Raw genomic sequence first — 21,597 nt, 5'->3', positions numbered from 1 at the left:
CCAATTTATCCCCGGCCAATTTTCCTTCCTGTTAGCCACTGGGTGAAAAATGAGCACGTGGCTAACTCCCAGCAGATCTGGAAAATTAAAATCTAACCGCTCAGTGAGTTGCTGAGACTGACATTCACTGAATCTGCCAACCATCAGGGATTTCACACGCAATCCCTCATCACTCCCTAATCTGCACTGAAAATCGATGTCACACGGGACTCTTAATCATGTCTCGTACATTAGTTTGCATTTTATGATCTGCTTTAATTCAATCAGCCTTTCCAGCACTTTCACAGAAGGCACTTGGTATAATTTAACACTTGGAAAAAAACGTAATCATTGAATCATACAGAACCAATGCAAGCCATTTGGGGCAGCGCAGTGGTTAGCACTGCCACCTCACACTGTGAGAGACGCAGGTTCAATTCCACCCTCAGGTGACTGTGCGGAGTTTGTATGTTCTCCCTGTGTCTTCCTCCCATAGTCCAAAGATATGCAGGACAGGTGACATGGGAAATGCAGTGTTACAGGGAAAGCAGAATTCATAGAACAGTATAGTGCAGTTCAAGCCCTTTGACCCTCAATGTTGCACTGAGCAGTGAAACCAATCTGAAGCCCATCTAACCTACACTATTCCATTCTCGTCCATATGCCTATCCAATGACCATTTAAATGCCCTTAAAGTTGGCAAGTCTACTACTGTTGCAGGCAGTGCACTCCATGCCCCTACTACTCTGAGTAAAGAAACTGCGTCTGACACCCCTCAATTTAAAGCCATGTCCCCTTTGCTAGCCATCACCATCTGAGCAAAAAGGCTGTCACTATCTAACCCTCTGGTTATCTTATATGTCTCAATTAAGTCACCTCTCAACCTTCATCCCACTAAAGGAAACAGCCTCAAGTCCCTCAGCCTTTCCTCGTAATACCTTCCCTCCATACCAGGCAACATCCCAGTAAATCTCCTCTGAACCCTTTCCAAAGCTTCCACATCCTTCCTACAATGCGGTGACCAGAACTGTATGTGATACTCCAAGTGCGGCCGCACCAGAGTTTTGTACAGCTGCAGCATGACCTCACGGTTCCAAAACTCAATCCCTCTACCAATAAAAACTAACACACCCTATGCCTTCTTAACAACCCTATCAACCTGGGTGGCAACTTTCAGATATGTTTGTACCTGGACACAGAGATCTCTCTGCTCATCTACATTACCAAGAATCTTACCTTTAGCCCAGTACTCTGCATTCATATTAAGGCCCACAATCAGAATCATACAGTACAGAAAAGGCCCTTTAAGATGTTAAACCTACTCTTGGCCCAAAGCCTTGAACTTTATGACATTTCAAATGCTCATCCAAATATCTTTTTTTCATGGATGGGGTGAAAGTTTCTTGGGCAGGGGAGCAAACGGCCTGGTATCGTCCCTTTGGACCTGGTCGCATCTGTCCCAATATCAGAAAATTATAGAATCCTTACTGTGTGAAAGCAGGCCATTTGGCCCATCCAGTCCTCACCCACCCTCCGAAGAACATCCCACCCAGATCCATTCCCGTGTCCTTGTACTTCCACCTAGGCTGCACATTCCTGGATGCTATGGGCAATTTAGCATGGCGCATCCACCTAAAGCTGTACATCTTTGGTCTGTGGGAGGAATCCAGAGCAGCCAGAGGAAACCCATGAAGACACGAGGAGAATGTACAAACCCCACACAGACAGTCACCTAAGGCTGGGATCGAGCCCAAGTCCTTGGCACTGTGAGGCAGCAGTGCTAACCACTGAGCCACCATTAGTGGAGGCTCCCCTAAGGTGGAAACGTTGAAATGAGAGAAGCCCCAATTGCAGCCAGAAGTGTCTTTGTGTTTCTTCATTTGTTTATGGAATGTCCACATTGCTGGCAAGTCCAGCATTGGTCCCCCATTGCCTCAGCATCTGTCAGCTGTGAATCTGCAGTCAAATGTCCATTAGGGACACTATTAAATGAGATGTGTTCTTGTGGCAGTCAGGGTAGGTTCTGGTTAATATTACTGAGACAATTCCAGATTTACTACTACTTGAATTAAAACTTCACCAGCTTTGTTTTGAACCCATGGCCCTACAGAACTACCCTGGACCTCTGAATATGACCACAGTCACACCAGACAATGTTGTCATTAGGAGAGATGGGAGAGATAAATGGAATGGATAGAGTCACTTGGACAACTTGCATCAACAGATATTTTCATCATTCGATCTCTGGGAGAGTGATATGGTTATAGGAGAAAGTGAGGACTGCAGATACTAGAGCTCAGAGTTGAAGAGTGTGGTGCAGGTCAGGCAGCATCCGAGGAGCAGGAGAGTCAACGTTTCGAGCTCTTCATCAGGAAAGAGCTTATGCTCAAAATGTCGACTCTCCTGCTCCTCGATACTGCCTGACCGGCTGTGTTTTTCCAGCACCACACTCTTTGACATGGTGTTAAGCATGCTCCTTTGATTGGACTTGACAAGTTCTATACAGAGAGTGACTTATTATTACCCACTTACCTGCCAAGGTCTATAAGGAACGCAAAGCAACAAGCGAATGACATGTGGAAGATATATGAAGTCCAGGGTACCCAATAGTGTCTGTCATAAATATTGGGATCCGTGTCATGCCAAGTCCACCAAAGTAGTTTGATGCCTGAAAATTAAAATTGACAGATGTCATGGCAGGCAAACAATCATGAAACTGTGTGAAGCTCAAACAGCATCTTACACACTAGCTACTCCCTCCTGACTGTGCCAGCTTAACCCACAGACAGGGAAACAGCTCAACTCCAGCCCACCTACTACTGGCTTCACTCATTGCAGTAACATGCAGCACAGACCAAAATGAGTCAATCTGAATCCCACTCAACAGTAGGTTGTGATGTGGAATCTGCAAGTTATGCTGCAGGATCCGCTGAGACCAGGGAAAATCTACATTTGGATAATGTGTTCAATCACTCCAGTCAGCTTCCCTTATTTCTCCCTGTAGTGATCAGCCCCATAGAACACTCCTTTGTGAATGCCATAGCCAGACTGATGTCTCTACGAGGCAACTGGATGTTGATGGGGGTAACTAGAAAACTCCCACCTCTGAGTCAGCAAGTTGGAGGTAGATATCCCACTTTAGAGATGAGAGTTTATGGTTTAGGCTGGCACTTCAGTACTTTAGATGTGGGGATGTTTGCTGATGATTGCACAATGTTCAGCACCTTTTGAAACTCCTCAGATACTGAAGCTGTCAGTGATCAAATACAACAAAATCTGGACAATATCTAGGCTTGGCAAGTGGCAAGTAACATTTGCGCCACACAGATGTCAAGCAATGACCATCTCCAATAAGAGACATCCTCATCACTGCCCACTCACATTCATAGAGTCATAGAGTCCTACTGCACGGAGACAGGCCCTTTGGCCCATATTGGTCCATGTCGACCAAATTGTCCATTCAAACTAACCCCATTTCCCTGCACTTGCCCCATATCCTTCTAAACTTTCCCCCTCCATGTATTTGTCCAAATGCCATTTAAATGTTGTTAATGTACCTGCCTCAACCACTTCTGCTGGCAGCTCATTCCATATGCATACCACCCTCTGTGTAAAGAAGTTACTCCTCAGGCTCCCTTTTATTCTTTCCACTCTAATTTTCACCTGATGCCCTCTAGTCCTTAATTCCCCAACTCTGGCAAAAAGTGCACTCACCCAATCCATGCCTCTCATGATCTTATACACCTCTATAATATCCCCCCTCAGTCTCCTACGCAGTAAAGGTAAAATCATCCTAGCTTGTCCAACCTCTCCCTATAACTCAGACCCTTGAGTCTTGTCAACACACTTTAAAATTTCCTCTGCACTTTTTCCAGTTTAATAACATCCTTCCGATAGCAAGTTGACCAAAACTGAACTCAATACTCCAAATGTGGCCTCACCAACATCCTGTACAACTATAACATAACTTCCCAACCTCAATACTCAATGCCCTGACTGATGAAGGCCAGTGTGCCAAACGCCTTCTTCACTGCCCTGTCTACCTGTGACTCGACTTTCAGAGACTTGTGCACCTACTCCAAGTTCCCTCTGTTCCACTATAATCAATTATATTTCCCACTGATTACCCCAATAATAACATCCTGGGGGTTACCATTGACCAGAAACTGAACTGGACTAGCTATATATAAATATTTTAGCTGAACAAGTAAGGGAAGTGTTGGGCTAGAGGTATTATCCCTTGCCTATTATTCCAGAGATCTAGCTGATGTTTGGGGTTCAAACCACACCATGGTAGATGGTAAAGTTTGACTTCAATAAAAATGTGGAGTGAAGAGCCTAACAATATCTATTAGGGATGGATTATAAATGCTGATCTAGCCATGCTACCCACATCCTGTGATTGAATAGTTTCTTTTTAATCTTGAAGTGTGTAAACTCCTCTTAACTCCCAAAATTCCACAATCTACAAGGCACAAGTCAGGAATGTGATGGAAGACTCCCCATTTGTCTGGATGAGATCAGGTCCAAGAACACTCACGAAGCTTGACACCATCCAGGACAAAGCAGCCCGCTTGATTGGCACCACATCCACAAATATCCAGTCCCTCCACTGCCAACACTCAGTAGCAGATGCTGTGTACAACTACAAGATGCACTGCAGAAATGCCACCAAAAATCAGCACCTTCCAAACACATGACCTCTTCCACCAAGAAGGACAAGGGCAGCTATTACATGGGAACATCACCACCTGCAAGTTCCCTGCGAAATCACTCACCGTTCTGACTTGTAAACACATTGCCGTCACTGGGTCACTGTCACTGGGTCAAAATCCTGGAATTCCCTCCCTAATGGCATTGTGGGTGAATCTACACCAAATTGACAACAGCGGTTCAAGAAGGCAGCTCACCACCGGCTTCTCGAGGGCAACTAGGAACGGGCTGAATGTCCAGCCAGTGAGGCCCATGTCCCATGAGTGAATAGAGCATTAAAAAGACAGCCCTCAAAAAGACATCACAAAACTGTGGCTCAGGAACAAGTGAAGGCCCCAGCTAGCTCTTCTCCCAGTTATTGTAAAATATTTTTAAATGTATTTTAAGTCAATGTGAGAATCTAGCAATTTAAAGAATTGTATTTCCACTTAAGAGGTTATTAATATTTTGAAAGTGTCTTTATCAGCTAAGAAAGGCCCTGTTGAACATATTTAGACTCAGTTATTCCTACTTACTGCTTCCTGTTAATAAATCAATCTTCTATCCAAGCCATCACATTACCCCTACTCCTGCAAATTCTATTTTCTGCACCAACCTTTGATATGGCACTTTGTCAAATACCTACTGGAAATCTAAATACAGTAATCCACTCATTCCCTTTGATGAGCAGAAGTTACCCCTCCAAAGAACTCAATAAATTAAATAAATATGTTTGCCTTTGGTGAAACCATGTTGGCCCTGCCTCATTATCCTGAAACGTATCCAAGTGCCTTGTTATAATGTTTAAATAACAGCTTCTATTTTGTTGCCTATGACATTATGTTAAGCTATCTGGCCTTTAGTTTACTGCTTTCTGCCTCCCTCCCTTTTTAAATACAAAGGAAATACATTAGCTATTTTCCAATCTAAAGGAACCTTCCCTGAATCTAATGAGATTTTGAAAATTAAAACTAACACATCAACTATTTTGCTGGCTTCTTCTTTTAACACCATCAGGAGTGGGTGATTTACCAACTCAGTACCAATAATTTACTCAATGCTACTTCTCTAGTCATTTTACCTTCTTGAGTTCCTTCCTCCCTTTCAATTCCTGATTTCCAGCTATTTCCAGGATGCTGCTTATATCATTTCTTGTGAAAACTGGCACAGAATATCTGTTCAATTCATCTACCATCTCTTTATCTTTATTACTAATTCCCCAGACTCATTTTCAATAGACCCAATACTTACTTTGTTAACTTTTTTTTTAATATCTGAAGAAACTTTTCTGATTGTTTTTTATATCTTTGGCTAACTTTCTCTGGTACACTGATTGTTTTTCCTCCTTCTTAATCTTTCAGTAATTCTTTGCTGTTTGCTTTATGTTCTGACCAATCTTCTAACCTGCCACCTATCTTCGCAGAATTATATGCCTTTTTTGAATTTGATACTATCTTTGACCTTTTTAGTTAACCATCGATAATAGGTCAGTCCATTTGTGTTGGAAAGTATCTGTTGATCACTTTCTGGATTAAACCCTTAAACTGATGCAGAGGGATCTGGGTGTCCAAATGCATGAATTGCAAAAGGCTAGACTCCAGGCACAGAAAGTCATTAAGAGGGTGAGTAGAATACTATCATTTATTATGAGGGGAATTGAATACAAATGTTGGGAGCTTATACTTCAGTTATACATAGCATTGGTGAGACTAAGTCTGAAGCATTTACCACCTTAGTTAAGGCAGGATGTAAATACTTTGGAAGCAGTTCAGATACTTGTTGCCATATTAATACCTGCAATGGGAGGGTTCATAGAACACAGAACAGTACAGCACAGTACAGGCACTTCAGCCCTCAATGTTGTGCTGACCTTTTATCCTACTCTAAGATCAGACTAACCTACATACCCTTCATTGTACTATTTTCCATGTGCCTATCCAAGAGAGGCTTAATGCACCATTGGTCTATGACATTATAACTCAACATGACCACCAGCAGAAATGGTGATCCCAATAACACTATCTATTTCCATATGTAGTTCATGGAAAAGGTGACTGTCAGAATGCCTTGACTCTACAAAAGGCAGATAGAGGTTGGTTTAGCTCAGTTGGCTGGATGGGTAGTTCCTCAAGAAGAGTAACTCCAACAATGTGGGTTCAATTCCTACATCATCTGAGGACTGCCTTCCTCAAGGACATGTAGGTCTCTTCCCTCACCTGAGATGTGGTGACCTTTGGGTTAAACCAACACTAGTTGTGTGTCTCTTTCTCTAATGAGAGAGTGTGGCCCTGGTCTGGTAAAGTAATGGTTACTTTACCTTTGAAAGGAATATGACAGCTGATTTGAGATGCAGTTAAATGTTCCAATCTTGCCATGAGATGCCCTAGTGAGGAATGGCTGCCATTGTATGTTTAACCAAAATCTAGGGGATACAGATGTTCCATGTCAGGCTCATTTTACTAACTGATCACCCGCTTTATACTTTGCTGTGGCAGACTGCATCTGCCCAGTGAAAGGGTGGAGTTGTGAGCTACTCCCAGCTCAGTGATATCCAGTAAACAGTTCATCAGCACGGCCAATTATGTCTGCCACTCTCAGCCCAACCATTCCCTCTCTCTTCTCGTGTGAGAAGGGTAGGAGGTCAGTTTGCTTCTACTGGTAGCTCTCTCAACTCGATCAAAAAGTCATGGGTTCAATCGAGTGAACATCAAGCATCAGAACAGTACTGAGGGAGGGCTGCATTGTTGGAGTTGTATTTGAATGAGCTGTTCATCAGGTGCTGTCTGTTTTGGTGGGGGTGGGGGGTGGGTTTGTGGTGGAATGTAGAATGGGATGCCATAATAGGGTTCTTTTGAAAAAACGGTCAGGGAGTTCTCAGCAGCCAGGCTGACATCCCTCCTCTGATCAGCACCAAGGGAGTGGGTTACGGAAACGAGAGTGGCGGAAACTATTCATAGGGTGCTCCAAAACAAGAGTGTGGAAATTTTAAAGTGGGCATATTTAGCCAGTGTTGGTCAAGCAGATCAGGCTGAAACCCATCAAGAAAGGATAAAGGGGAGAGGAGTTTGCAAGGAATTGAAGAGTGCTGACTGTGCAGCGTTTCCAGATAATTAATGGCTGGGAAACACTTTGCAACATTGTAAGGTCAATGCTCAGCACAACAGTGTGGGCCAAAGGGCCTGTACTGTGCTGTACTGTTCTGCATCCCTATGTAAGGATGTGAAAGACACTACCCAAATGCAGGGATCTTTCCGAATTAAGTGCTTAGTTCTGCCTCGGTTATGTAAGCAAAGACAGATTCAACCTCATCTGAATGCATCTCTTCAGGCAAGCATTCAAATCCCAGCTGGATTGGATTGTATTTAGCTCCTGTACCAATAGCAGAGCGAAAGCTGCATTCCTCAGCAGAATAATTGAAAAGCTTCGTTCAGTCATGAAGATTAAGGCCACGCAGAATTCTCATTTGAGAGCCAGTTGGTTTGTGAAAAATGCAGAAGCTTCAAACAGAATCAGTCACATGACTGGTTTATTCATTTGTTGTTCTAATATCTGTTGTCAGATATTAGAACTATTCACATTTGTCTGATAAAACGGCAGAAATCTGACACAGCAGGGGCCATGTCAGAACAGTAGTTTCAATGTCAGCTGGCTGAGTTGCTCTTCCTGTCTGATCTAATTTCATCAATGGGCTGAATAACTAATATTTGGCCCATGGGAAGGGTCAAGCAGCGAACTTTAAGAAATGACTGGGCATGACGGCTCCATCCAATGGAGCTGCTTCCTGTCCCATCAGTCTGAGCGATTTGGGACCCACAGTAATGGCTCCCAGGTCTGAATTAAATCGGCCCGATATGAATAGGTCATGGAGGGACTTGGGCCTGCAGGCCTCTGGGTGACAATCTGAGATGGGGCAGGCACTGGGCAGCTCTCAGGACTCTCAGTTGGACACGTAACCCTTGGCGCTTTGAACAGTATCACAGCCAAATTCACCGTCAATACCGCAACATTCAGGACATAGGGACATAGACCAAATGCTGGCAAATGAGACTAGATTTATTAAGGATATCTGGTCGGCATGGACGAGTTGGACTGAAGGGTCTGTTTCCGTGCTATGACTCTATAACTCCCAGACTGTAGCAGCATCAGATCAAGGGAAGAAAGATGGTCAGGCCTCCATCCTTTCCTGTTTCATTCCTCTCCAAAACTGCAGTATTTAATGTTTGATTTGATTTGATTTATTATTGTCGCATGTACCTAAGTATAGTGAAAAGTTTTGTTTTGCATGCAATGCAGGCAGATCATACTATACAAAGACGAACAGAGCAGGGAATACAAAATTACGGCTGTAAAGTGGGTACACAAAGAGAGATCAACATTAGATTTGAAATTTGAGAACTCTGTTCAGAAGTCTAATCGGAAGTGTTGCATGGGAGGGAGGGGACCAGTAGTTTATACTCAAGCCTTGGTATTATATCTCTGCCTGGCCTTGTCCCGGTAGCTGGCATTTCCTCACAAAGCTCCTGGCACCGAATAGAAGTACCATGAGGAATCGGAGACCCCCCTCCCAGGGCAAACGCCTCAATTCTCCCAATTCAAGATCCACTGAACCAGCGCTGCACACCAGCGGATGGACCATGCCCCATATGGTCCAGGGATGTGCTGGAGAGATGGATTAACCAAGGAAAATGCAGGGACCCCACCTATACTGGCTGCTCAGGACCAGAGTCATGTCTGAACCCATGGCAATCTGACTCAGAGGGAAAGGCACAACCGACTGGGTGGAGCTGAAATTTGAGGGAGCAGTGAGGTGGATGTGGAGTTACTTGGCATAAAGAAAGACGCAGACATCTGCCACTGTTGGAAATCTCTCTGCCACCATGAAATCTAATTGGAAAGAACAGACCCATTTGTCCTGGACCTCAGGAATGCAAAAGAAAACTGCAAGAATTTCTAGTAATAAAATTTCCAAGCTAGATGTTCCATCTTTCCCTGTGGCTTAAATAAATCCTTCAGGCTGGTGGCCAGGCATTAGATGCTTAACATTTGCTGAAGAGAAAAATGGAAAGAGGCAGCTGAATCATAACTTCATCATTTCAATTTAAACTGCAGCGAGATTGAGTTTAATAAATCTCTCATGCAAACAAAAAGCAGAATCCGCTGCATTTAAATCTGCCACAGGAGATTTTCATCCACACTCTGATAATTCAGTGTCACAGTGGCTCAGTGGTTAGCACTGCTGCCTCACGGAGCTAGGGACCTGGGCTCGATTCCAGCCTCCAGTTGGGTTCTTCCAGGTGCTCCAGTTTCCTCCCACAGTCCAAGGATATGCAGGTTAGGTGGATGGGCCATGCCCCATATGGTCCAGGGATGTGCTGGAGAGATGGATTAGCCAAGGGAAATGCAGGGACAAGGTAGGAGGGGGATGGGTCTGGGTGGGATGCTCTTTGGAGGGTCAGTGTGGACTTTATGGGCTGAATGGCCTGCTTCCACATTGTAGGGATTCTATGACTCGGGAAGGGAGCCTTGTGATACACCAAGGGAAAGATCCTCAGAGAACTCCATGGCAAAGCAAGCTCCCTCTTAGGAATGGGGGCTTCTTGATGTAACTAACATGGGACTGCCCTGTACCGATACCTGATCCAGGCTTGGTGCACAGGTGAGGAGCTGAGCAGAGTTAGAAACCTGTGGGGTCTAACTGCTAGGATGGAAAACAATGAATGGTGTTCCCACAGAGAGGAGCCTGGTATTGAGCAAGTTGTGGAGGTGCCATGCTGAAAGAGGATTTGCACTGAATGGGGAGAAACAGGTTCTGTTTTGGACTGAATCACAAAACCAGCAGGAGGTTGGGACAAGCCTGAACACACACATATCGTGTCATTCCTCACTCTAATCACTGGGAATCACCAAACGGCCTGTCAAAATAAAAATATTCACAGGGGTGCGATGGAAACCATAATTCAGCGACAGACTGTCTGTCAGTATGGTCCAGTATCTTTCTGCGGTAAAGTCCTTTTTCTTTCCTTATCCCCCATCCCTGAGCTTTACATTTTCTCTGGTCCTCTAGTGCATATGGCGGTTGGTGGGGCGGGGGGGGGGGGTGGGGGGGGGGTGGGGGGGATGCTCCAATGCCAGCAGCAGTGACCACTGTCTGTACACATTCCTGTCAGCAGGAACCATTGGACTGCAATCAGGAGGGGTATCGGGGGCTGATTCTGTGTTTCTCAGACTCAATCCACTGACACTTCCCTCAATCACTCACTCATTCCCTCAATCACTCACTTCCTCACTCCCTCACTGACACCTCCCTCAATCACTCAGTCACTCCCTCAATCACTGACACTTCCCTCAATCACTCACTCATTCCCTCAATCACTCACTTCCTCACTCCCTCACTGACACCTCCCTCAATCACTCAGTCACTCCCTCAATCACTGACATATCCCTCAATCACTCATTCCCTCAACCACTGACACCTCCGTCAATCACTAACTCACTCACTCACCCTCCTCGATCACTGACACCCCTCAACCGCTGACTTCTGCCCCCAAATATCAACACCTCCCTCCCTCCTTCCCTCCCTCCTTCCCTCCCTCTGTCCCTCACCCTTTATTTACAAATGCTAGCCTTTGACAATAGGTGTCACTCACTGAGTCAAGGATCCCAGGTCTCAATATCCCTGACACTCACTCTTTCACATCAGACAGGAATCCCTGATTGGACCAGGGTAACAGCCCCAGTCAGGGAACTCATACACTATGCGATCCACCTGTCTGACCCCGTTGCAATCAGTTCAGAGTGGGGCCCTCTGGGTAAACTCCATTAACAGATGAGGAGCAACACAACAGAAGATACAGGGACATCTTACCCATGATGTCATATGGAAGATCAATCAGTAGATCACCAAGTCCGACAGCAAATGGTTCCGCCCACCATGGTAACCCAAGACAGCTGACAGCAGCGTAACTCTGGTAGATAATAATGGGATAGAGAACGATAATGTGGAGTGGCAGACGTTTACCTGCAATTGGAATAAGATATTCAATTTAGCTTGATGTCTCTAATAGAAACAGTGGTCCTGAATGACCAATCAGGTCCTGCAGGAAAGAGTGGTCAAATCTGGGGAACGAGTTCAGCTGCGGGGAGCCGCGACTCAACTAGCGTCACTTACACCTCCCCAACAGAGATGGCAGTAGAGAGACCAATGTAACAATTGAAATATACTACACTCCCTCTCCATTTTAGAATAAGACTTGTACATTCAAATATAAAATGGTAAAATGTACAGAATTTCCCAGAATACATTGAGCTGAATCTTGTCTGAAATTGGCAAGGTATCATTTAATCAAGTTCCACAAATCGTCTCTTTTTGTGAGGTCTAATTTCTCAAGAAATCATCCCAATCTTGCCTTAATTACTACTCCTCCTTATAAAGTTGTAAGGAAAACATTTACTTTATCCTCATCTCCTACTTTATTCTTTTTAAGCCATATATGTGTAACTTTTAAAGGCCGGCACAATCTCGAGGGCTGAAGGGCCTGTAATGTTCTATGTTCTTAACCCATTATTATGCTCCTAATTGCATCAGTCCTCTTTATAAGTGTTGAATTCCCCCATTTTCTCCAACTATATCTTTTAGTGCCATTTTACAAACTACTGTGTACCTGCATACAGCGTGCAGTAATTGATATTGCCCAAACTTTCGCAAAACTCTCTTTTGGAGTGTCAAAAATGCTCTGCAGTCTTTAATTTCCAAAAGGATATACAGAAAAGTAGTCCTTCCGCCCTCATCGCCAACTTCCTGATGAGAATTGCAGTCACATGCTAAGCTGCAGGCGGCCATTATTATTAAACATCCAGGCTGACACGGCCCAGCAGAGAAGGCAGCAGACAGAACATCACAAAATGCTCAGACCTTGACATACGCCTTGCAAAAGCCTCAGAGAAACTTCATCAGTGGCTCAAAGCAACCAATGTTTTCACAGGGTCCTCTAACCTCCTTCCAAAGTCATGGGTGAGATATTACCATTGAATAGGCTCTGGCAGGGATGCCCAAGACCAAACGAAACCAGGGACCAGATGATGATTTTATGTTAAATAAGAGATAGAAAAGAATCATAGAATCTTTACATTGTGGAAAAAGGCCATTCGCTCCATCGGGTCTGCATCAACCTTCCGAAAAGCAAGGGGGGACCAGAATCAGGAAGGCGGTTATCTTCGGACGAGTCTGGGAACTTTCACCATTGGAAGATCTCAAGATCACTGCTGGATGGTGATTGCGAGCCGAACATGGAGGATTGCCAGTTGAGTTGAGCTGCAACTGGTGGATCTTGATGCTCTATGCCAATTCAGTGAGCAGCCACCCAGAGCTATAGCCAGGCATGGGGGCCGCAATGCGGTCAGGGTGACCGTGAAGAAGTTGGGGGAAGGATCAGTGGTTGACTGGACCTTCTTCATCAGGAGAGTCCTCCTGGATTGCTGTGGGTTCCAATCAGTGGAGACCTTCTATCTGCAGGATTTCCCCAGTGGTGGGGGGGGGGTACTTCAACATGACCTTCAGGAGCGTGAAGCAGTGTGAGTATCTCCTGAAAGTATTTGACGTGAAAGGAGGCGAGAGTCCCCTCACTGACTCATGTCTGCAGCACCAATTGTGCGTTCTGCCTGCATTGAGGAGCTGGCTTGTTACAATCCACTTGTACAATCCCCATGTGCCAGCAGCAGATGGTCTGGCCTTCCTGAGAAGGTACACACAGCTAGAAGGAGGTAGCACTGACATAGTGAATCCCTTTGGAATATACACCAGCAAGTGGCAGGTGTGGCCCTGAAGGTGGACTCCACTGGGAACATCCTCCAGCCCACCCTCCAGCTTTGAGATCGGAGGGAGCAGAGGCTACCTGACATATGCAGGGCAGCGAGAGTGTGCTGAACCTGTGGGAAGGCAGGGCATATCATGGAGGGCCACCTGACCAAGGAGGCCAAGAGCTGAACCTGGGTAGGGGAAGCAGGCCACCTGTACAAAGCCTGCCCAAGATGGTGGGCGTGGAGGTGAGGGTGGTGACACATACACTCAGAAAGCAGGCCGTGGATCCCCAAAGGTCACGGTGGCTCAGTGGTTAGCACTGCTGCCTCACAGCACCAGGGAACAGGGTTCAAATCCAGCCTTGGGTGACTGCGTGGAGTTTGCACATTCTCCCCATGTCTACGTGGGTTTCCTCCGGGTGCTCCAGTTTCCTCCCACAGTCCAAACATGTGCAGGTTAGGTGAACAGGTCATGCTAAATTGCCCATAGTGTTCATGGATGTGTAGGTTAGGTGCATGAACCTGGGGTAAATGTAGAGTAATAGGGGAATGGGTCTGGGTGGGATACTCCTTGGAGGGTCCACGTGGCCTTGCTGGGCAGAAGGGCCTGTTTCCACACTGTAGGGATTCTATAAAGATCAGTAATGTGCCAATCCCATCCCAGCAAAAAATGTGATAGGATGGACAGGCCGGAGAGGAGGCACAGTAACTGACCCAACGTCCACCTGAACTGAGAGTCAATGGAGGAGGAGGTGGGGGAATGGACACTGCTGAGAAACAGCTGGAAAACGAAAACACATCTCAACCCCCCCCCCCCCAAGGCCCCACAGCCAAACGGAAAGAGGCAGCTGCACGATGGACACACCAGCGGCTCCTCGCAGACATATAGAGGGATGGGCCTCCAACAAAGACCTCAGTGGGGGGAAGAAGGTGAGGAATGGCCCAGAACAAACCTTCAGTCATTGGGAACCAAGGGATACCCACCCCACCACAGCTCCAGGGGGCAACTGAGACCAGCGACCAGGAGCTGAGCACAACAGTCCCTCTGACAGGCGCTGAGCTGGACCTCCCTGACTTCATCCCCACCCCGACCACACCGGATCAGGGCAATCCCCCTGCCCCCAGGGAAGAACAGGATGGCTACCTCAGTGCGGAGAGTGTCCAACAGTTCGTCCACAACACGGGTATGCAGGGAGTCCCACAGTGACAAGACCACAGGTGAATGAACATTGGATAATTCTACAAACTCTCAAAACGGGTGTTAAAATTTCCAATATTAACGTGCATGACGTTAAATCTACCAGGCGATGTGTCTCCATGTTGACCTACCTGGCCAACATCAAAGCAAAGTTCCTGTTTCTGCAGGATTGCAGTATACCACTTCCCAGCAGCTACAGGAAATGGTCGAGAGTGTGGGTCTTCGGGCATTCAATTTGGTCAGGGTGATTTGGCCTGGATATTCTGTTGTGAGGGGGGGCAACTTCACCATCTCCGAGGTTAAGGAGGTGGGGGTGTGCCTCTTTGTAGCAGACATTACATACATAAACACTCCCCGAGACTAATTACCATGTACGCCCCAGTAGTCCAGAGTGAAAGGCTGGCCGTTCTGCAGCAGCTTCCACTGCTGCTGGCCATGTCCAGGCTGCTCATTCTGGCTGGAGACCTCAACTGCATCATCGACGGGAATGGACAATCCGGAGGGGCTGACTGTGAACTGGACCCCGCATGCAGTGAGAGGCACTCTCGCTGCCATTGTATGTGACATAGTTCTGGCCCATTCCAAGAGCATGGACCATCTTCCACCTCATCTGCAGGTCTATGCTGGACTCTGGCCACAGGGACACCATGTGTAAAATTGGATAAGGGAGGGGAATAATGTACCCAACGCTGCCCTCATCCTGATGGTCACCTTTGTGTGTGGCCACCTCAAGCTGCCCGTAGACCCTTGGGACATGAACATCAAATGTCACTACGTACTGAGGTTCTACCTGTCCCCAGTGTAGCGAAGGATGGGCCTAGCCTTGTTGCTGTGCATCGCTCCAAGTAGTTGGACCGTTCCATATCACCTGTCCTTTGTTGAGAAATTTGCAAAGAAAAGCACCTTTTTCCCACAAGTCCATCAGGAAGTGGTCAGAATGTAGCGTCCTCAAGATCCTGAGGGAAAACAAGAGGGTGGATCCTGTCGCATGGTTCCCTGAGGAGACTATCAAAGTCTTTTGGCAGAATGCCTCATCACCAGAACTTTCCAACTACCACCGAGACGTCACTTGCTGGTTGTGAGAAGGGCACAACCTGTGAGATCCTTCAAGATCCTTACTGTACGCCCAGACTGTCTGCGCCACCACATGCTGCCCTCGAAGCGGCTGTGGGGAATAGAGACTGTCACACATTTCCTTCTGGAATGTGCCTTTGCAAAGGAAGTTTTGGGACAGATGAAAGTCCATCCTGAGCAGCTCTGTGATGCCGGACTCTGTGCTCTGCGCTCTGTTCCCCAGGACGCACATTGAGACAAACATCAACTGTGTCTGAAGGATCATCGGTTTGGTCTGCCCAAAACCTGTTGGTCTTCCAAACCAAGGAGTTGACCTCAATTGAGTGTTACAGACTGGCACATCCCAAGGTCCAGGGGTACGTGCTGAGGGACACAATAAAGCTTGGAGCTGCTGCTGCCAAGGTTCAGTGGGAAAAGTCCACTGTCTGAGGTCTCTCTGCTGAAGTTAAATGGGGATCTATTCAGTTTTTGGACACTCCCGGTGCCACAAATGTATGTAAATATAGTCTTGTACCAGTAAGAAATGCTTTTGGGTTGCTGGATAGAATCAAACTGGGTTTGTTTGTTTCTTTATATGCTACTGTAAAGAACTGAACTGCTTCAGAGACCATGTATTCAAGTAAAGATACTTTTATGAATAAAGTATATTTTTGAAATTAAAAAAATCTATGCCGTTAATGGTAAAGTCTCAGGAAAAAGTACAATCAGGTTAGGAGCAATTATTTCTCTAAATATTCTTTGTTGTAGGTGCCCTTACTCTGCACCTGATGAGGTTACTATGAAGTAGTCTCCTTCTCAACCTCTCCCCTCCCCTGAGGTGTGGTGACCCTCAGGTAAAACCACCACCAGTATCTCGCTCTAATGAGGGAGAGCAGCTCTATGGCCCGCTAAAACTATGAAGGCTTTACCTTTTCATTAATACCCACATTTTCCTTCTTCCCTTACCAAGAAGCATCACTGAACTCTGCGCATGCCAGAAGTTATCCACATCAGGTACAAAGTAGGAAACAGCCTCTGTCATCAGGCCATGAATGACAGTCGCCAGCCATAAATACTTCCACCTGTTGGAGACAGACATCAACAGGACAGTCATCAATATTGGTGTGTCACTGGGCCTGGTCCAGTTACACTGCCATTCCGTTCACACTGTCAGAATAAAGTTTGCATTTCGTGAAGTCCTTGAACCATATACACCAAATAAAAAAGAAACCTTTTCTTTTAAAAAAAGGACAAGGAGATTTTAGGCCACAGGTAATTTAGATACACACTTCCCTTCACCAGCACTGAGAGAGATAACGACAGTTCTACCATTCCCCAAAGCCATTGACTGGAAGTGGAGGCTGACCAGATGCCAGGGTTTCTTACAGCTTCTGACAAGCTGCTCTCTGGCCTGCAGCAGTCAGTTCCATTAAATAAGCTCTCAGCTCCAAGTCATAGTACTCAGTGGCGATAGAATGTTAAGAGACACAGAAATGAAAAGAGATAGAGGAATGGATTTTATGACACTCCCCCTCCCGTATCAGCATTGTTCAAGTGGTTCAGACACAAAATTGTGTAGCCTTCCCATTCCCTTCTCACCCAGCCCTGACCTGTCTCCTGTGTTACAAATATACGCCATATTAGAGGGGAAAAGCCCTTACTCCTATTGAGGCCCTTAATCAGCTATACAAAAGCGTCAGTTGCTGTCTGACCCACCACGGGGCAAAAGAGCAGATCTGGGTAATAACCCCAGCAGCTTTCACTGTGCAGGGTGCTGGGTACAACCAGTCTGTGGGTTACAGTTCTACATGGTTCAGTTCCTGAGGCAGGAGAGTCCCTTCAAAATGCTGAAAGCACAGGGGACAGCAAGATGTGCATTTTGGTACCATCACTCTGGCAGTGGCAGAGATGGTGGAAGGTGATCCATTGAATGGGATGGCTGGTGGGCTCGATGGTGAGGAGAAGGTTTAGCACACTTGCCTTCATTGCCCAGACCTTGGAGTATAGAAGCAGGGACATCATGTTGGGGTTATACAGGATGTTGGTGAGGCCTCTTCTTGAGTAGTGGGTCCAGTTCTGGTTGCCCTGTTAGGGGAAATAAATTGTTAAGCTGGAGAGGGTTCAGAAAAGATCTATCAGGATGTTGCCAGGAATGGAGTTACAAGGAGAGGTTGGATAGGCTTGGACTTTTTTCATTGGAGTCTAGGAGGTTGAGGTGTGACATTATAGAGTTTTATAAAACCAAGACAGGTCTAGATAAGGTGAACTGCAGGTGTCTTTTCCCTTGGGTGAGGGATTTCAAGACCAGGGGGCATATCTTTAAGGTGAGAGAAGGATGATTTTAAAAAGACATGAGGGGCAACTTCTTCACACGGAGAGTGGTTCATGTGTGGAATGAATTTCCAGAGGAAATGGTGCATGCAGATACACTTACAATGTTTATAAGACATTTGGAGAAGTATATGAGTGGAAAATGTTTGGATGGATATGGGCCAAGCACAAGCAGGTGGGACTAGTTTGGGATTATGGTCAGCATGGATTGGTTGGACCAAAGGTTCTTTTTCTGTGCTGTTGGACTGTAAGGAGACCTTAGAGTGATTCAGTGAACAAAGGTTAGTGGATACAGCAGAAGTGCAGGTAAAATGGTGGAAATGGTCAAAGGCTGTGACAACTATGGGCTTTGCTTTGGTTTAATCATCCTCCTTCAGGTCTCTCCATTCTCACATAGGGGTCTCTCTCTCTCTCCTCTCTTTCAGTCTGTTTTGTTCTCAGAGCAGACAGTGCACATGTGCTAAATCAAATAAAACTCACTGAATGCCATGTCAATGGTCAAGATTAAGTGTAAGGAACCAAGAATGCTCCTGTCAAAATATTAAGTGTTGAGTGTATGCATGTAAATGAAACTTTAATTAAGCTTATGTGGAAGTTTATGGTTGTGTGAGTGTGTGTGTGTATTTGGATAAATGTTTATGTGATTGTGTTACGTGTGTGAGTGTGTGCATCACAGCATGAGAGTGTATCGCTGTGAGAGTGCGCATCAAGGTGTGAGACAGCTTATCAGTATGTAAGCGTGTGGGAGAGTTGAGCAGATCTTGACCTTTTGTAATATAAAACATAATTGAGAAACTCGATTCACATCTCTGTTAATTTTTAATTTGTAATGGCTTCAGTACTGATCTGGTCCAGTAGCTACAAGGACAGTACACATTGCTGAACTGGCTACCTGGTGCCTTTTTGAGTGACTGCTGTGGGAAGTGTTCTTCACGCTTATAATCAGTACAGGTTCCAGGTGAGTTGTCCAGAGCTGAACTTTCATCCTGGAGCAAGGGAGAGGGAATGAGCATTGATTCCAGCCTGATGACATTGAGCTGTTATTCAATATCACCAAAGAATGAAATTCATTATAGAATCATATCGACCTACAGCCCAGAAACAGACCCTTCAACCCGTCGAGTCTGTGCTGATCAAAACAACCACATAACTATTTTAATCCCATTTTCCAGCACTTGGCCCATAGCCTTGTACACAAGCCCATGTTTAAATACTCCTTAAATGTTCTGAGGGTCTCTACCTCTACCACACTTTAAGATTTCCACCACTCTTTGGATGAAATGTTTTTCTTCATATTTCCTTGATACCTCCTGCCCCTTCTTTTCCAACCATACCACCTAGTCATTGATCCCTCTATCAAGGGGGAAAAACCTCCTTCCTGCCTTCCCCTCAGAATTTTATACATCTCAATCATGTCGCCTCTCAAGGGAACAATCCTAGTCTGTCCAATCTCTCTCCGTGATTGAAACTCACCGGCCCAGGCATCATCCTGGTAAATCTCCTCTGTACCCTCTCCAATTCAATCACATTCCTCATATAATGTGGATTCCAGAACTACACACAATACTCTCGCTGTGGCCTAACCAATGCTTTATACAATCTCAGCATAACCTCCCTGCACTTAAACACTATGACTTGGCTAATAAAGGCAAGTATCCCTTATACCTTCTTCACCACTTTATCTACCTGGCCTGCTACCTTAAGGGGCTGGAGGACAGGCACACCAAGCTCCCTCTGATCCTCAGTGCTTCCCAGGGTCCTTCAGTCCACCATGTATTCCCTTGCCTCATTTGTCCTGTCCAGGAGCATCACCATTTATCTGCATTGACCAGCCCATCTTTTGTAATCTAAGGCTGTCCTCCCTATTATTTGCCACCCCACCAATTTTCCTATCATCTGCAAACTTATTGGTTAACCCTCCTGCATTCAATTATTTGTACAAACCACAAATAGCAAGGGCCCCAACACTGTTCCCTGCGGAATCCCTCTGGACACAGCCTTCCAGTCACAAAAACACCCACAACCATCACCCTCCGCATCCTGCCACTCTGCTAATTTTCTATCCAGTTTGTCAAATCTCCTGCATCCCAGACCTCTCACCTTAAGAATATAGAACATAGAACATTACAGCTCAGTACAGGCCCTTGGGCCCTCGATATTGCACCAACCTGTGAAACCAATCTGAAGCCCATCTAACCTACACTACTCCATTCTCATCCATATGTCTATCCAATGACCATTTAAATGCCCTTAAAGTTTTTAGATTACTTACAGTGTGGAAGCAGGCCCTTCAGCCCAACAAGTCCACACTGACCCTCCAAAGAGCAACCCACCCAGACCCATTCCTCTACATTTACCCTTTTAACTAACACTACGGGCAATTTAGCGTGGCCAATTCACCTAACCTGCACATTTTTGGACTGTGGGAGGAAACCAGAGCACCCGGAGGAAACCCATGCAGACAAGGGGAGTATGTGCTAACTCCACACAGACAGGTGCCTGAGGCGGGAATTGAACCCAGGTCTCTGGCGCTGTGAGGCAGCAGTGCTAACCACTGTGCCACCCACTAAGTTGGCAAGTCTACTACTGTTGCAGGCAGTGCTTTCCACGCCCCCTACTACTCTCTGAGTAAAGAAACTACCTCTGACATCTGTCCTATATCTATCACTCCTCAATTTAAAGCTATGCTCTCTTGTGCTAGACATCACCATCCAAGGAAAAAGGCTCTCACTGTCCACCCTATCTAACCCTCTGATTATCTTATATGTCTCAATTATGTCACTTCTCAACTTTCTTCTCTCTAACGAAAACAGCCTCAAGTCCCTTAGCCTTTCCTCATAAGACATTCCCTCCATACCAGGCAACATCCTGGTAACTCTCTTCTGAACCCTTTCCAAAACTTCCACCTCCTTCCTATAATGCGGTGACCAGAACAGTCAAGTGTGATACTCCAAGTGCCACCGTTCCAGAGTTTTATACAGCTGCAGCATGACCTCATGGTTCAAAAACTCAATCCCTCAACCAATAAAAGCTAACACACCATATGCCTTCTTTACAACCCTATCAACCTGAGTGGAAACTTCCAATGATCCATGTACCTGGGCACCGAGATCTCTCTGCTCATCTGCATTACCAAGATTCTTACCATTAGCCCAGTACTCTGCATTCCTGTTACTCCTTCCAAACCACAAACAGCAAGAGCCCCAACACTACTCCTTGCAGAATCCCTCTGGACACAGGCTTCCAGTGACAAAAACATTCACAAACATCACCCTTTGCTTCTGGGGTGACACGGTGGCTCAGTGGTTAGCACTGCTGCCTCACAGCACCAGGGACCCGGGTTTGATTCCTGCCTTGGGTGACTGTCTGTATGGGGTTTGCACATTCTCCCTGTGTCTGCATGTGTTTGCTCTGGTTTCCTCCCACAATCCAAAGGTTGCAGGTCAAATGAATTGGCCATGCTAAATTGCCCATAGTGTTAGGCACATTATCAGAGGTAAATGTAGAGGAAATGGGTCTAGGTGCATTACTCTTTAGAAGGTCGGTGT

At 45.9% G+C, this 21,597-nt stretch overlaps 1 protein-coding gene across 1 annotated transcript in view; it reads right to left on the bottom strand.

Annotated features, from left to right (window-relative positions):
• The window catches only part of LOC140487697 (uncharacterized), a 133,678-nt gene that overhangs the window by 60,350 nt on the left and 51,731 nt on the right, over positions 1-21,597 (bottom strand). The window contains exons 3-5 of the mRNA XM_072586966.1: positions 16,685-16,800; positions 11,537-11,689; positions 2,512-2,647 (exon numbers count right to left, since the gene is read on the bottom strand). Coding sequence (XP_072443067.1) covers positions 2,512-2,647; positions 11,537-11,689; positions 16,685-16,800 — 405 coding nt within the window. The remainder of the gene's footprint in view (positions 1-2,511; positions 2,648-11,536; positions 11,690-16,684; positions 16,801-21,597) is intronic.

The sequence above is a fragment of the Chiloscyllium punctatum genome, chromosome 17 (genome assembly GCF_047496795.1).
Source record: "Chiloscyllium punctatum isolate Juve2018m chromosome 17, sChiPun1.3, whole genome shotgun sequence".
NCBI classification, from domain to species: domain Eukaryota; kingdom Metazoa; phylum Chordata; class Chondrichthyes; order Orectolobiformes; family Hemiscylliidae; genus Chiloscyllium; species Chiloscyllium punctatum.
Note: the sequence above shows the minus strand (reverse complement) of the source record. Positions and strands in the feature narration are given on the sequence as shown.